Source organism: Dunckerocampus dactyliophorus, chromosome 15, assembly GCF_027744805.1.
Source record: "Dunckerocampus dactyliophorus isolate RoL2022-P2 chromosome 15, RoL_Ddac_1.1, whole genome shotgun sequence".
Classification (NCBI taxonomy): Eukaryota; Metazoa; Chordata; class Actinopteri; order Syngnathiformes; family Syngnathidae; genus Dunckerocampus; species Dunckerocampus dactyliophorus.
The window spans coordinates 14,373,988-14,390,825 of NC_072833.1; the positions used below are offsets into that span (position 1 = coordinate 14,373,988).

Consider the following 16,838-nt stretch of genomic DNA (forward strand, 5'->3'; position numbering starts at 1 on the left):
CTTTCCTTCTCGGTCACCTGACATGTTTTTTTTTTTGGCCTGGTGAACTTGCAAAAATGCAGTCATGACAGACAAAGGTGTGTTTTTGCTTGCACTTGACTGCTGAGGTGCACGCTCTGCTCCAATTGTGCTGCCATTCCAGGTCACAACACACCTCATGCACAAGAGTAAGCGGTGCCGGGTGAACTAGAAGAGACGCCGCAGCCATGACGTGCCAAATGGTTGCCTTGGTGGAGGTGTTTGGCTATATTGGTATAAAATCAAGTGGAGGAAGACAATTCAAACTACATGCACATACATGGGAAAATATCAAACTAAGTAAACAGTACGAGACCAGCGTGCATCCATTTCATTCCTTAAAATCATAAGACTTACATGACAAACTTTGTATAGCTTGAAAGCTAACGTTTTGCCATGACAAACAGCGCAAGTATTACTCCTCTATTGCTAAAACCCACGAGACAAGAAGAAAAAACTGACGGCAAAAATGACAAAAAGTGCGAAAACATTTTGGTAATGAGTCTGTCTTTTGTTGGAGTTCACATCAAACTGATTTGGACCAGACACAATAACATTTTGGCTAAACAGTATATGATCCATAAAGGTGGACATGCCTCGTGCGTACGTTTCTGTGACATCTGTACTGTACATAGTCTATTGATCACGACATTTCGCAACTAAAGATTTATACAGCTGCTCCAGTTTATTTTATTAGCAACAGGCAGACGTTTTTATCACTTCTTGAGCTTTTAGACGCAAGGGCATATTTATAAAAAGAGAATTCAAATTCAGATTTTTTTCATTAGATGGAAATTATTAAATTACACAGTTCCATCTTTATGGACACTTACTCAGCAACATCAATATATGTACAAGAAGGGTATCACGATACTGATGGCTGCTGTGTTGTGTGTCACTTCATGAGGCCACAGGAACATGAGTTTTATGCTCATGAACTCACAAATCATTGGCAATGGTAATAAGTAGGGGTGTCACGATACACTCAGCTCACGAGACACGATATTGGGTTCATCAGAACAAGACGATATTTTAACATCACTTTTAAGAAAACAATGACAAAATATAGAGCAGGACAGACTTTTTTGATCTAACTGAGTCACAAAACAATGCGGGGTACATTTTGAAATATTTTAGATGCATGATCTAAGCATGATGCTTTTAACTGTTGAACTTTTTCCACAAAATGAAACAAAAACTAAAAATGATAAAAGGTTCAAATAAACAGCAGTTGTAGCTGCTACTACTAATCTTTTATGTGGATGGCGTGCGGTGCATTTGCCACCCGGGCCTTCAGTGGGGACTTGACCAGCCAGATTCTTTCTTGGCAGACAGACACTGTGAGGGCCAGTATTGTTTAAAAAATATATTGTCATATGTTGCTATTTACCCTGACTAGGAATCACACCACAGTCCCCGTGCCAGATGCCGACATCGTTGCCCACTAAGCTACATAAGTGGCAGGTAGTACATGTAAGTTCCTTATTGGCTGAAGTGCAGCAATAATAGTTCCAGCTTGCAGTTGAACAATGCCAGCTCACTGTTTTTGTCTTATCTACTTGTCTTAGTCTGTTTACGTCAGGGCTGTCCAGCTGATCTTTGATATTTATGATTAAAAAAAACAATGTTATACATATATTTAAAGACAAATATATGCATGATGCAAAAAACACTTTTCACATTTAATGCGCACCCATTCAACACGAACCCCTTCTATGTACAAGGTGTGTGTTGTGCATAAATTAAACCGCTCTGTGATTAAGGGTGCAGCAAGTCTACATGTGTTGATCTGACAAATCTAAAGGCCCGGTCACACCGCCCGAACTTTGCTGTGGCGTTCCTCGTAACCGCGCACAAAATGGGGAAAAAAATGAAAACACGGGCGTTGTCCTAGCGGTGCACCGCTGAAGCCGGCGTTGCTTTAGTGTTGGTTTAACGGTAGCGAACGTTGGTTTAGCGGTGACGCGAGCGTTGATAGAGCAGCGTTCTGCGCATGCGGGCTGGTGGCATCCTCATGAAGTGCTGGAAGGCTTGTGTATCCTCATTCCTCAGCTCCACCATCAGCTCTGTCTCTCCTTCTTCTCTCTCTTCTCCTTCTGTCAACAGCTTGTTGCAATCTGAGGAGATTCTGATTCTGCTGCTGGACTAGTGCACCAATCATAGCAAGTCTCTCAGCATCCATGGTAGTACAGTTTTACTGTAACTTTGAGCAAATTCGATATAACTGAGGTCTGCACTCAACGGCTATTCCAAATGGGCTCCTGGGTCCATTTCTCCCCGTATTTAGAGCCAAATTCCTCCGACACCTCCATACCAACGGCAAACCAAAGTTCATCACCGCAATGGATCGCTGCTTCATCGCTGCTTCAACGCCTGACACCGTTCCAGCAATCCCATGCCCGCTCGTAAAACGCTTACAGCCGCTCCACCAAAGTTTGTGCAACGTTTAATCACTGCCAGGGCAAAGCTGGCGAAGCAGCAGTGGTCCAACGTTCAAGATTTCTGCGTTGGCCTAGCGGACCCAAGCGTCCACGAACTTGCGTCTAACGGCGCCAAACTTTGACTGGCCGTTGCAAAGTTACAGCAAAGTTCGGGCGGTGTGACCGGGCCTTTAAATAACTTTGATCAAATGTAGAATTACTACAGCTTCTGCTTGGACATTAACCACGGAAGCTGTTCAACTCCATTGGAAGAAGCAGCCAAATGTCATAGAGGTACGCTGGATTGTAAAGTTTATACAGTAGTGTACATAAAGGACTTAATGTGAGGTTCCAATCCTGCCTCATGCACTTCCATATTACTGTATTACCGTTCACAGTAGCGATGCCATAGCTCACAGTCTGATTGGCTTCTGTCTGCCCTGTTCTTGCGAGAATGCTTTTCTCTTGCTTTTCACTTAATGTCGTGACACCCCGATATCACATCCATCAAACCATCAAAACCTCCTTCTCAATTTGATACCAAGATCATCTATGTACTGTAGAAGTTTAGATGTAATGAAAAAAAATTATTTTACGAGATTTATTTTCAACAAACGTGGCCCAGCACTTATGAGGTTCAGACATTTTAAATCATTGTTGTACTGCGTCCAATAGGGTTGTCATGGTACATGTATTCATAGTCAGAGTTTTCAGAACGGAACATTGGAACAGTGCAGAGACATATCGATTCTCACACGGTGCACATTGAGTGAGGGCCAGGAAGTGTGCCTCGTATTACTCGTCTGCTCGGTAAACAAATACAGTGCACTTCTATTATTCAAATCTCCTGTTTGGGAACACTTGGCCTTCCCAGTGAAATACGTAAACGGACAAAGGCAAGTGGGTAAGACAAAAGCAGTATGTCGCCATTGTTCAGTAGACATGAAGCTGGAAGTATTAATGCTGCACTTGAGCCAATAAAGAATTTATTTTAAAGTAAACTAACAATTCACAGTGTTCAAACTGTTACTGCTTCACTTGCCTGCACTATTGCATTTTCCTAAAAAGAAACCTTGTAAATTAAACACGTTATTTACTGAAGAATTAGCTGCTAAAAATCATTAAAGCTCATCCAACCTTGCTTGAGCAGTTCAGAAGACAGAAAGAGAAAAGTCTTTTTGCCTGCACCAACAGGTCGTGACAGTGAACATTTGAAAGCAAGATCTTCTGTTTTCACATGATATTACAGCAACGGGAGTATTGTGTATGGTTCTGAGCTGTAATTCAGGTGTTGGCATACAGAGGGAAGTGACATGTGCCTGTTAAGAGTTGCCAAGCCGCCCGTGTTGGCCACATTGAAGTGTGATGTGCATCTTGCTATAATGTATACAGTGCTGTTTGGAGACACCAATAAAAGCACCTGCCTCATCGTCATTCCGCCAACATTACAATATTTTATATTCCGTCTAACAGATGTGCTGCAGTAATTTCAACTGTATGTCTTGACTTTCTTCCGGTGGCCAACTATCTAAAAAAATGGGTGTAGACTCCAGGTTAATACTGCCGAGCTTTTATTTTGAAGCTTATTTTGCACTGAACAGAAAGTGAATGTGTGCACGTTTTAATGATGTGTCACTAGGCAGTTTTGTTGTGGCAAGCTGTTTAGCCATAATGAGGAAGTTGATAACACTATAACACATGCCGACATAACAATTTTCATAGAAATTACTTCTTGGATCTCAGATTTTATGACGAGAAAAGCGGTCGATTGTGAATGTCGACATTAACTTAAGCAGCTTAATAATAATAATGGTAATAACACCACCACCACCACCACAGTGGACTCGGAATTGATGAGTTGTTCGATATATATGGGTTGTCGACATAAGCGGGACCCATTAAGTGGATTCCACTTTACAGTACTGCATATGTAGATTTTGCTCAGTGGTCCATATACATTATAACCAAAATATCGCACCAAAAAAGAAAACCCCACTATTGCGACGCAATTATCAACTATTAACAACTGAAATAGCATGAAAAACTAATGTTTACGTCTTGCACACTCACCTCCAACATAATCACTTGTAATTCTACCTGCAGGACTAACGACACCTGCAAGTCTAGCCGGACTACAGGAGGCCACAATCGGATTAATCAGGCGTCAAGGTGGGCCTGGATGGCAGAAAGAGAAGATGGGGAAGGAGGTGGGGAACTAAGTGGTGTTACTTTTTACTATGTCCAACTGTTGCTGCATCAGAGCACATAAAATAAGCCAAGTACGGCATTGTACGAAAATGCACAACATTGCTGATAGCGGGACAACAAATGTCCACTTGTGCGCATCGATCCTGTTTTTATGTAAAATAAACTAAAGTAGCCTCACATGTTGTTAAGTGGTGGTTAGTTGAAAACATTGTTCAAATCTTAGAAAACAAAAAGTGAGTACTTACCGGCTGTTTACACCGCCGTGAGGGACAATGTTGACATGTAAGCAACTTGCTCTGTTTAGCCCGCCTTGCTAACTTGTGTTGGCGCAAATGAGGAAAACTGTAAAACTTCGGTGACTTAACTTAGTTCGCCATAGTTTTTCAACCGTGTCTGTCGCTAAAGGCCGGCGCCATGTTTCGTCATGTTTGTTGGCTGGTTGGTGTGCTTTCTTCCTCAAGTTGAGCAAGTCAGGACGGAACCGCCCAGAGTCGACACAACTGACAAGGACTGACAAGCGAGCTATTAGCCATTACCCTACGCCTCTTCCGGTTTGGTTTCAAAATAAAGCGGACGTAACGGAAAAGGTGGTTTTCATTCACGTTTTTTTTCCACTGAGCTCCGTACGTGTAACATAATATCGTGACACGTTATTTTTATGACATGTCCAACAGTTTAGCTTCTTTTCTTTTCCTTCTGAGCCAGTGGTAGCCAAAGTCTGGCCCGGGGGTCATTTGCACCTCATAGCTTATTCCAAGAATGAAAATGAACATGGCACCACATCAGAAAAATGAGAAGGATCAAAAATTAGGGGGAAAAAAAAAACACAAACATGAGTTCTACAAGAAACCTGTTGCACAGGGTCATCCAAAGTGCGCCCTGGGGGCCATTTTCTGCTCCCAGTATAGCTGTAAAATTTAAATTAAGCGCAGCCTGCATCAGGCATTTCTGAGGGTTAGGTACACACGGAAAAGGAATAAAATAAATGAGAAAAAGTTGAACCATTGAAAGTTTTAACATCACACTTATACTATTAATTTACCTTGTTACTTACTTGTATTGTATGTACTTTATTTATCCCACAGCGGGGAAATTTACTTGTTACAGCAGCAAGACAAGTAAAGAGAACAGTGTAAAGAAAGCATAGTGTCTACAACATGGTTCAGGTGGTGCAGGTGTTGTAGAGCCTGACAGCGGTCGGTATGAAGGACCTGCGGAACCTCTCCTTCTTACACTGTGGGTGTAACAGTCTGGTGCTGAAGGAGCTGCTCAGGGAAACAACAGTGTCATGTAGCGGGTGAGAGGTGTTGTTCATGATGGATGTCAGCTTAGCCAACATCCTTCTCTCCCCCACTTCCTCCACGGAGTCCAGAGGACCGTCCAGGACAGAGCTAGCTCGCCTGATCAGTCTATTTATCCTGCTCCTGTCCCTGTCTGTGCTGCCCCCTCTCCAGCAGCCCACAGCGTAGAAGATGGCTGAGGCCACCACAGAGTCATAAAAGGTCCATAAAAGAGTCCTGCACACACCAAAGGACCTCAGTCTCCTCAGCAGGTGAAGGCGACTCTGGCCCTTCTTGTAGAGGGCGTGGGTGTTGACGGACCAGTCCAGCTTGTTGTTAAGGTGAACACCCAGGAATTTGTAGCTGTCTACCAACTCTATGTCCGCTCCCTGGATGTTCACCGGTGTAAAGTGAAATGTTTTCCTCTGGAAGTTAATGATCATCTCCTTTGTCTTGCTGGTGTTGAGCTGCAGCTGGTTAAACTCACTCCAGCTGACAAAGTCCCTGATGACCGTCCTGTATTCCAGATCATTCCCCTCTGAAACACAACCAACGATGGCTGTGTCGTCGGAGAACTTCTGGATGTGACACTGTGTGGAGTTGTGTGTGAAGTCCGAGGTGTAGAGGGTGAAGAGGAAAGGGGAGAGCACCGTACCCTGAGGGGCACCTGTGCTGCAGAGTACCATGTCAGACACACAGTGACGGAGCCTCACATACTGTGGTCTGTTGGTGAGGTAGTCTATAACCCATGCAGTCAGGTGTTGGTCTACTCCCACACTCTCCATCTTCACTCTGAGTAGTGCCGGCTGGATGGTGTTGAAGGCACAATACAGTATAATACAAAGTATATGTGATTGCTTCGCATTACTTGATAAACAAATGTAATAATGAAAGAACAATAGCCCTCACAGCCATCAAGTTTACTGTATGTAGCCCTTGGTGGACAACATTTAGACACTTAGGTCTTGATGATGGCAAAAACACTACAGAAAGAGCTTATGAGGATACCAGACTCGCAAAGAAACTTTTCAGATCCTCAATGATCTGAAAGAGGAAAACATTTCAGTGTCATTTGAAGTGACCGATACTTGGAGACATAAGAAAATCACTTCAAAATATAACCTATAATTTCCTAAGACAATTCCATTGACAATGTCAAAACTAATATGACAAATGACTAACTTTAACAAACCAAACTGCTGTGACTCCTCTGGACATACACTGCAGCAATTATATTAAAAGGGAGTGGTAGTGGAAATAAATTCAAAAAATTCACAGCTCAGTTTAATAGGATTTTTAGAAGCAATGAGGCTGGAAAAAAAAAAAAAAAAAAACAACTGGACTGCACGTGTGTATTACTACAGATAAGACTTTTTCCGGTTAGTGCAAAACAGAAATGTACAAATAAGGTTAAAAATACACCATACACAAAGACAACGTAGCTAACACTTCATGTCCTCTATCGGGGAGAATGTAATGAGTGTGGGGAGGCAGTATTCTTGCTTTGTGGGGGACTGTGCGTCCAGTGCATCTAGATCCAGTGAAAAGACCTCCTTATTGGCTTCTGCTGGAGTATCACCCAGTAGAATGCACTCAGGTGATCTTATGTTCCCCACAAAGGAGCCACCACACAGCTGCTGGATCTGGCAATGACCTGAGTTCAATGGAGACAGTGTGCAGTCTTTTTTCAGAGAGTGGATGAGAGGTTCATCTTCCTCTTCATCAAGGCTGAGGAAACTGTCACAGCTGGGCAGTTCAGGTAGAGTTTCTTGATCGAGGCTAAACTGTGGCACGCTGCTGCCGGTGGTGGTGCCACTCAAGCTGTCTGCAGTGCTCAATGTGCTCCAGAGCAGAGACGACTTGATCACCGCTCCCTGTTGGTTGCTCGGGGAGCACACACTGTTTGAGCAGCCAGGCAAGCTCAGAAGAGTGCTGCCAGCTTCACCGAGGGGAGTGAGGTGCCCAGTGATGCTGTTGTTACACTTAAGTGCCTGCTGCGCTCTCTCTGTGCCGTCTTCCTCTACTGCCTTACGCCAGGAGGTCTTTATATCCAAAACTGGAAGAAAAATTGGCAGGAAATGAATAATCACTGAGCGCACACAAAGGTAGCACATAACTTACTCAAACTCTCAGGCGTGCGAGGCAGCTGCTTCCTAGTGGAGAAGGGATCTCCATGAAGGGTGCCGAGAATCCACTCCAGATCCAAATCTGCAAGTTGGTCTGCTGTTGAACTGGTTGAAGCTACAGCAACTGCAAACTTCACACAAACAGACTTGTTGGGGAAAAAACTGCAACCACAGGTCAGCTATTGTTTTAAAGACAGTAATCTCTGTACCTGATCAGCAAGGTTATCACATTCCATGTCTAATACTGGAGTCTTGGCCCTGGTGGGCGTCACCTTTGCAAGAAGATGACCAATCATGCTCACAGTGGCCTGGAACAAATCACAATGGACACAAGGATGAGGTAACCCAGAAACAGGTTACTTCGATTATGCAAAATGGATATTTTAATGATGTTACGAGTAATATGTCCTAGAGCCTGTTAATACCACCATCCTGTGTAAACAACCTTGACAAATACTTTTTTTTTTTTTTTTTTAAAGACAGGCTGCTAATGTTTTAACTATGATAAGGAATGCTCATGTTTACACATTTCTTTAGGTAAATAATGGCAGCTAAATCCTAACAGTATAGGATATAAATACTATAAAAATTTATTTTGCACTGACATTTACAGGACATTTTGCACTTCAAGTCTGTTTATTTATCACGGTGGTTATATAAGTAATAAAGTTTATATTATGTTATAATTATACTAATATATGTAACATGTATATTATAATCCATACATCCAACGATTTTCTATGCCGCTTATCCTCAGGGTCGCGGGGGTATGCTGGAGCCTATCCCAGCTGACTTTGAGCAAGAGGCGAGGTCCACCCTGCACTGGGTATATTAGAATTCTATATGTAATTGTAATGTTAATTATGTTATATTAGTAATAAAGTAAAAATATTTGTTCTTGTTAGAATTTACTATAATAGGTTTTGACCATGAGCTAAAATTAACTAGTCAACTATTAAAATAAAGGATGCTTTATCAGGGTGTAATGCTGCTGATTCAGGTACCGATGATCCAGGACTGAAATCGTCCGATACCAATCACAGGGATTAATAATATATTTTGCAATTTATTGAGTGTTTTAATGGACAGGGGTGCCGTGAAAGTGGGAGGAGGTCACTGCCCACAATGTTAAGGCAAGACACCACATGCACGCAGTGACCGCTGCGGCCTGCAATAGTACTAGCCCCAGGTGATCGGCGTTGAAAGGCATTTATTGGCATATGCCGATCACATGAAATCAGAAATCATCCAATACTGATCAGTGGCCGATCAATCAGAGCATCCCTAAATAAAATAGTTGCAGCCCTACTTCCAAAACACTATTGTGGTACTTCTGACTATTTAAAATTGGCAAAAAACTGGATAATGTGGGACCCTTCATGTAAAATCCAACAGTTACATTACCTGTTGTGGTACAGACGGCGTCTTCGGGGAAGGTGATGGAGGCGTATCAAAAAGCCAGTCCAGAGAGGAGTTGACTTGGGGCGATGCAGAGGCTGCAATATCCCCTCCTAGATTATTTTCAGATGTGGAGAAGGAGCTGTGTGCAAACAAGGAGCAATGTCTTATTCACAGAGGCATGTCTGCACTGTGACAGAAGTCTACAAGACCTGAAATTAGCAGAGTGTCTGCTCCGTATCTGTCTGTGGTGATTTCTCTCAACTCACCACAGTCATCAGAGAGCAGGGATGCTATGGGGAGGACCAGTGATGGACAGACCACTGCTTAGGACTGTCCAAGTATCTTCCTCCCAATACATTACATTCAAAGAATGACAGCAATTACCTTTTGAGGAATGAGCAAGTATTGCCGTCACCCTCTGGAACCTTACACTCTGCAGACTTATCTGAAAGTTTGAACAAGCAAAAGAAGACATTACAATCTAACTTAAAATGGGTTGCAATGTCACTGGACTCATCTCACCAGGAAGCTTGGCAGGAAACTGGGAGAAGATGCTACATCCATAGCTACTGTCAGCTGATGGCTCAAATGACAGGCGTGCCATTGGTGAAAGAAAGCCAGGGGTCTAAAAAGAATAAGTAATGTGACAGGCACTTTTTAAAGCTATTGACTAAAGTTGACTGAATGAGCACTCACTGGATCGTCACTGAGAAACGAGACCAAGGGCGTGTCTTTCAGTGTCTCCATCCACTTCCTGTCCCACTCGGCCTCCAAGTCTCTAATATGGCTCCTCACCTCAGGGATTTCCTCCTTGGAATTCTTCAATCTGAAGGCAACAAGGCTAAGTACTACATTTAAGCAATTGGTTATGCTAAATGATGTCCTCCACCACTGCAAACCTGAGCAGCTGAAGGTCCTGCAGCCCACGATCCATCTGTTGACATTTCTGCTCCAAATGTATCAGGTTGAGCTGTGGTTTGGGGGCCTTCTGGACACTGCACCGCTCCTCCTTCAGGAGGCGCAGAGCATGGTTTGCCAACTCAAACACGCAAAGCAGGTTCAGTTGCTGAGCCTCATACACATTCCCAGAGCTCAACTGCAAAACAATCATTAAAAAAAAACGCTTAGAAAAAAAAGTTCTAACAGGAATATGTCTCACTTCTTTGCTCCACTTTTGAAAGAAAAGGAACTTCACTTTTCATGACGAAAAGGAAAAAAAAAAAACCATCTTCCTCAAGGACGTACCACAATGTGACCCACTCCAGCGAGATGAGCCCACTCCATGTTCACGCCCACCACTGTTTTTTTTTTTTTAAACGCTTTGCTACACATCTTAAAACTGATCACACAAGCCAGCTACAGATGTGGGAGCTGTAAGTTTGATGATTTTGTTTTGTCTTCAGAGAACAGACTAACCTAGCATGATGTTGCTGTTAAAATGTGAGTAATGTTAGCACTGTAGCTCAAATAGTTATGCTAGTGCTGCTAACATTTGTGTTCTCCTGTCCCACACTTTTTGTATGAGATATGGCACCATGCAGAGTTACACTGTATGTCAAAAGTGGATACAGGGCTTCTTGGAGCCACACTAATGTTGCCAGATAGGAAATGCCATATTAGCGTACCAGAAGCTTGAAATCAATCGTATTTTAAAGGAAATTTATGATACATACCCAATTTGATGTTGCTCGGGACGATCTGTAACCGTAAAACAAACAGAGACCATGTATCGTATCGTGTCCTTCTATTAGTCTGTATGTGGCCCTCGGTGGAAAAAAAGTTTGGACACCCCTGGTGTATAGTATAGCTTATAAGGCAGTTTTACCTTTAAACTAGGCACGAGACAATACACAACGGCATGTGCAGTGCAGGATGTGTACATCTGTTTCTCTGCATTATGAGATTTTTGGAATTATTAAAGAAGGTGAAATTATAGTATGATGATTATCTTATATCTGGCAACGCTGAGCCACATACTATCGGAGACTGTATGGCCAAAAACAGCTCTTTAGATTTAAAACTGCAGATGCCCAAAACAATGTGTTGCCAGCCAGGCTTAATAAAAGGCACAAAAGTCACCTGTTGGGGGAGTTGTTCAATCCTCTCAAGCAGGCTGTGAGAAATTTGGAGGCGGCAGTCCGTGCCATCTAGAATGTACTGGTCCACCGCTCCTTTTACGACACTTTCCAACACGTTTTGGCTCTCTTCAGTAGTCAACCGCATTTCATCGATGGCCGTCCACAGGGATCGAACCTTAACACAACCATTAATAATGAGCTCTTCTGGAGAAAATGCTCACAACTTTCAAATTTAAAGAATACCATTTCAGTTTTCTTTGTGAATGACACTTCCGGTTGGAGGGAATCACCAACACGATGTCTTAAATAGAAGACAAAACTGAATAAACTTGCAAAAGGCAGCAAGAACTTAGAAAAAACTAAGTCCCTTACTTGAGAACATCATACTTCTTACTCTCAGCTCTGAGGTGTTGCAGGGAATCCTCAATGCTCCTGAAAGACATGAAAAGATGCACTAACCTGTAAACACAAAGCTAACGTTATTAACCACCTAGCAAGCTCCCCAAACTATAAAGAAGGTACGTTAACGGGTTTGGCTGCGGGACCCAGCAACCTTGTGTTTACCTTCTAACGTGTTGCAAGCTTTATACCCCCCCCTTCCTGCTCAGGAACAATACATTACCCACCAGTTGAGAATCACTGCTTTAAATCATATACAGTATTACCTCGCATAACATAAACCTCCTTTTACATTAATTCCACTGAACATAAAGAATTTATGTAAAGTTTTTGCTTCGTATTACAGAAGAAATTCCATATAACAAAGCGTCAAGTCAGTGCAAGTTTTTTTTTTTTTTCCCCAATCAACTTTATTAATGCCTCAAGTCGAACGTCTCAAGTCGGTGCAAGTTCAGACTAACACTTAGTGACGCCTTCTGACGCATCACGCTCTCATTGGCAGATTTTCGGGGCACCGCCTCCGCTCTCATCTCATTGGCTGATTAACGGGGCACCGCCTACGCTCTCATCTCATTGGCTGAGTTATACAGCACGTATGTGAGTTTGTGAGAGACAGGCTTGTCCCTTCAAACTCCTTCCTCCTCGTAGTCGCCCTTAAACTAACTTAATTAAGTTAAGTTACAAATTACATTTTTTTACACAGCATTATCGTGTAGTGCGTGTGCGTTTGTCTGTGAGACCAGCTGACTCTTAGACTCTGAGTCGCGTTTCGACTCAGACTAGTCCTCCTCCTCCTTCCTGCCTCCACTTGCGCTCTTGATCAAGACATCTCGTGAACGGTAGGATTGTTTTTGTTTCAGTTTTATTCATTTACAGTAATCTTATTTATTACCTTATTTTATATTGGAATGTTACTCTACTATGTTTATGCTAATGTTTTCTAATTTTCCCACCATATTTGGTGGACTTTGAATATTTTGAAGTGCCAAAGGGGTGAGTTTGGGAAGATCTTGGAACAGATTAGTCTATTTACATGTATTTTACGCTTCGTATAACATAAAATCCCTGTAACATAAAGGTTCTCGGAACGGATTATTTACGTTGTAGGGGCGTCTACTGTGTACTTATTTTCAGTTTAAGATAAAAAATGTAAATAAAAAAAAAAAAATCACACACACACACACACACATTTTTGATTTCATCTTCATCCATTGTGGATCATATACACAACAATGGACAGGCGACAGTTTGCAAGGAGAGAAAGTAACGCAGAGCGATTGAGAGGTCTGACTTTTTTTGGGCAATGGTTCACCCATTCATCCATCCATTTCCTATGCTGCTTAATCCTCACTAGGGACGCGGGGGTATACAAAACGGAAATAATGCACTATATGCCGAACGATCACAGTCTTAACAGTGAGCGTCTCAGCTTTTTTGGGGAGGTGCAAGTTACACGTCATGCAGAGACTAAACTCAAAACTACAACTAGCCAAATGCTTACATGAGAGCAGCGAAGCGTACAAACTTATTTAAGGGTCAAACCTTTTAAAAAGATGTTTAAGGCCCTAACATGGGAGGTAATGAGTACCACTATAACAATAATAGTTTAGTTAAAAGGATGTCGAAAATGCCCTGGATGAGCACCCCGAGGACTCACTTGGCTCGATCGTGGTACTCCCGCAGTAAGCGATCCTGGTGTACAGCTTCTTTCAAAAACCTGGTTTTAGCCAAGTGGAGTCTCTTGCTCGCCATGTCGAGTGAAGATGCGGGCATTGCTGCAGCCTCATGCACAAAGCCGTCACCTAACAAAACACATACTTGATAAAATAACTGATTTCAAATGGCTCATCTCGTTCACACAGGAGGACCTACCTGTGGTCAAAGTTTTCATTTCCTGCAGCATCACCTGTTTGGCTAAATGGAGCATCAAACTGGTGAACTTAGGCCCGCCAGGTGAGAGTAGCAATGATGCAACCATTTTGGAGCCTGTGTATCCAGTTTGATCCTAAGGAAGAGGACACAGAAACAGCATGAATCTTGAAAGATAAAAAAATAAAATAAAAAATCAGCTGCAGGAGTCCACAACCTCTGTGCACCATGTCATTGTGTCGTGACTATTTCTCATTTGCAATCTCTCACGTGTAGGAAGGCGACACCACCTTCGTTTTGGTGGAACAAGCTTGCCATCACTCGAAGCATGAACAGCAGTTTGGTAAACCAATACTGTCTCCAAGTGGCCAACTGACATCAAAACACACTTCATGGCTTTGGAATTCCGACATAGGACTGACTTTTCCCTCTATATGATCAAGGATGTTACATTCGGCAAATGGACAAATACATTTATGGGGGAGTGAGACATAATTGTTGTGTACATAGTTAGCAAATTGTAAGTATTTCTGTTATTTTGTAAGCATTTCACCACATTTAACGATGTTTGCTAAATTTGTACATGAGTTTATTAATTCTACCTTTTATATTTGCATTCTAACTTATAAGAAGTGTTCACATTAGACATTTTTACACACAAAAAAATCCCTACTTGTATTTAAGGCCCAATGTGTCAATACACTGTCAAAAATGTAGTTTCAAATATCTGTATCGTCACACACGTGAGATTGTAGGTACTAGGACTCCATTAGGTTAATAGCCAATTAGTTCTTACTCACCATCAGTTCTCGCAGCCAAGCGCAGGTCACTTTCCGGAACTCAGCATCTTGTTTACTCCCAACCACGGGCCAGCAAAATCTAAAGAAAGAATGGATTTCCTTTACGAAATAAACTCACAACCACTGAAGATTGAGAAATCATTTACCTGTATGTCTGTTGAAACCTTGTTGGATTGAGTTTTTCCAACAGGAAATTAATCACAATGAAGAAAGCATCTTTGTTGGGCTTGTCAAACATAGTCCTATCCAAACAAGTGATAATTAGGGAGTGCGATTTGTGCAGAGAAAACAAAGAATCGGCGTTTTGTTTTTTGCAAAAGAAGACTCACGGTCCCAGGTTGACGTGTTTTGCGCTGGTCTTGCTTACATTTGACAAGAGGTAATTATCACGCTGAAAGCCCAATGAGAGGAGAGAAAACCACAAATATTTACCGTTCTGTTTTTGTAAAAATGTTTGGCTCGCCATCTCCAGAATAAGCACAAGTTTTGTATCCACGCCAGCTAGCTAATTCTTCTTGCTAACACTAACAATTCCGTTTATAGCTAGCTTCGGCGCTTGTTTTTAAATGATCAATGTACGTTACAAAAACGCCAAAAGGAGTAACTAATGCCCAATATCGGTTTAAAGAACAGCAGGATTTAAAAACCGACAACTAAACTGTCAGTTTAAAGTTACTCGCCTGCGTTACCGTCAACAAGGCGTACTACTGAACAAAATAAAACAACCGCCAAACCGTCTCATATATATACCCGGACATTGTTAGTCGTTGTACTTCCGTTTTGCTCATTTAACAACGCGCCTCCTATCGCGTGGGAGTATAAATGCAGTTACATTAATAATAGTGGTACTGTACTGTACTTTGGAAACTAAGCTATTACAACTTTCTATGCCGCGTTTTACAATACACACGTGGGCATTAATTACATAAATATCCTTTCACTACAAAACGTAAGACGTGATGCCAAAGATGAAATCTTCTTGCAGCACATTAAGGTATAATTTCTGGTGTACAGTTGTTCCCAAAAAATCACATACTTTGAAACATGAATATCTGGGTAGCTACATGTCGAACTAATCCATTAAAGCAAAACATACAAAAACATCATAGATACAGTATCTTACATTTCAGCAAGCAATTTATCTTATCAAGGGACAATACTACAGAACTAAACTTTGATATGCTTTAGAGTAGCCAGTGTACAGCTCGTATAGCAGTATAGATTTACTATCCACTGAAAATGAGTCACCATACAGGCACTGTTGTCTAAATAGCTGGCAATACAAGTCTGTTGTAAGATAATGGTGTCAAAACTACACTCAACAAAAATAAATGCAACACATTTTTACTCCCATTTTTTAAAGCTGAACTGAAAGATCTACATTTTTTTCTATGTACACAAAAAGACCTATCTCTCTCAAAATATTGATCACAAATATGGCAAAATTTGTGTTAGTGAGCGTTCATAATTCATCCACCTCACAGCATGATTATTGGCCACAATGGACTGGCCACAATAAAAGGCCACTCCAAACTGTACACGCTGATCCAGGGCATCCCAAACATTGGGTGCCATGTCCCGTGAGGATGCTAGTCATGCAAGAACTGGGATGTTTTCAGTTTTCAGGAATTGTGTACAGAGCCTTGCAAAATTCGGCCGTGCATTATCATGCTGCAGAATGAGGTGATGGTCGTGGATGAATGGGACAACAAAGTGTCTTCGGATCTCTTCACGACATCTCTGTGCATTCAAAATGTCCGTGTTTGTTATCCATAACATGTGCCTGCCGATACCATAACACCGCCAACACTGGCCGCCTTATTCGCAACAACGTATTATTGTTAACAAGCTAACAATGTATAATGATTACAATATCACGAATGTAATAGTAAGAACAACAAAACAAAAAACACAGATATTCGTGAAAATAAACATAAAAGAGAACTGAAAAATCTCAATTTCGCCACGCTAGTATCGACCAGATAATGATACTATCCTTGGTATCGGTGTTATCGATACTTGGATGAGCCTCCAAATTAAAATGCTAGGTAAATGTGGATGTACGGGAATTAAAACACGGCCAATATCGTGTTTATGACTAGTGGCAAGCAACCTTTACATGTCTTCACCGTGATTTCATCAAATTTTAATGTATTTTTAATAGTCGTTCCATTTTTAGCGTTGTCCTTTTCCAGTTTCCAGTCTATTACGTCATTGCAAACATTGGCGCAAGTTCTTG

The 16,838-nt window shown here is 41.8% G+C and overlaps 2 protein-coding genes and 1 non-coding gene across 8 annotated transcripts in view; all 3 read right to left on the reverse strand.

Moving 5' to 3' along the window:
- The window catches only part of dennd4c (DENN/MADD domain containing 4C), a 30,856-nt gene extending 25,689 nt beyond the window's left edge, over positions 1-5,167 (reverse strand). For 5 of the 6 annotated variants that reach the window (XM_054752616.1, XM_054752614.1, XM_054752613.1 and 2 more), the window contains exon 1: positions 4,892-5,167. The gene's annotated coding sequence lies outside the window, so the exon portion shown is untranslated. Of the gene's footprint in view, positions 1-4,508; positions 4,614-4,891 lie in introns of all 6 variants that reach the window. The other variant, XM_054752612.1, reaches the window with a different exon arrangement.
- Positions 5,168-7,210: 2,043 nt separating this feature from the next.
- Positions 7,211-15,340, reverse strand: haus6 (HAUS augmin-like complex, subunit 6). The gene is made up of 16 exons (XM_054752617.1): positions 14,929-15,340; positions 14,746-14,841; positions 14,600-14,678; positions 13,803-13,935; positions 13,588-13,732; positions 11,904-11,963; positions 11,775-11,832; positions 11,533-11,706; positions 10,353-10,549; positions 10,150-10,279; positions 9,976-10,078; positions 9,838-9,898; positions 9,457-9,592; positions 8,262-8,360; positions 8,048-8,183; positions 7,211-7,982 (listed from the first exon to the last, which is right to left on the reverse strand). The coding sequence occupies exons 1-16, from the start codon at positions 15,063-15,065 to the stop codon at positions 7,369-7,371; spliced, it is 2,358 nt and encodes a 785-aa protein (XP_054608592.1). The 5' UTR covers positions 15,066-15,340; the 3' UTR covers positions 7,211-7,368.
- LOC129168582 (small Cajal body-specific RNA 8) lies at positions 9,675-9,805 on the reverse strand. The gene has a single exon (XR_008566295.1). It is a non-coding gene; the product is annotated as a small Cajal body-specific RNA 8 (non-coding RNA).
- Positions 15,341-16,838: the final 1,498 nt, after the last annotated feature.

What these genes read in the sequence shown, in the direction of transcription:
- haus6 (XM_054752617.1), bottom strand. Translation starts at nt 15,065, where the DNA reads ATGGCGAGCCAAACATTTTTACAAAAACAGAACGGTAAATATTTGTGG. An exon ending in ACTTGCTCATTCCTCAAAAG is followed by an intron (nt 9,593 to 9,837) that starts GTAATTGCTGTC and finishes GTTTGCACACAG; the next exon opens with CTCCTTCTCCACATCTGAAA. An exon ending in TCGCACGCCTGAGAGTTTGA is followed by an intron (nt 7,983 to 8,047) that starts GTAAGTTATGTG and finishes TTTTTCTTCCAG; the next exon opens with TTTTGGATATAAAGACCTCC.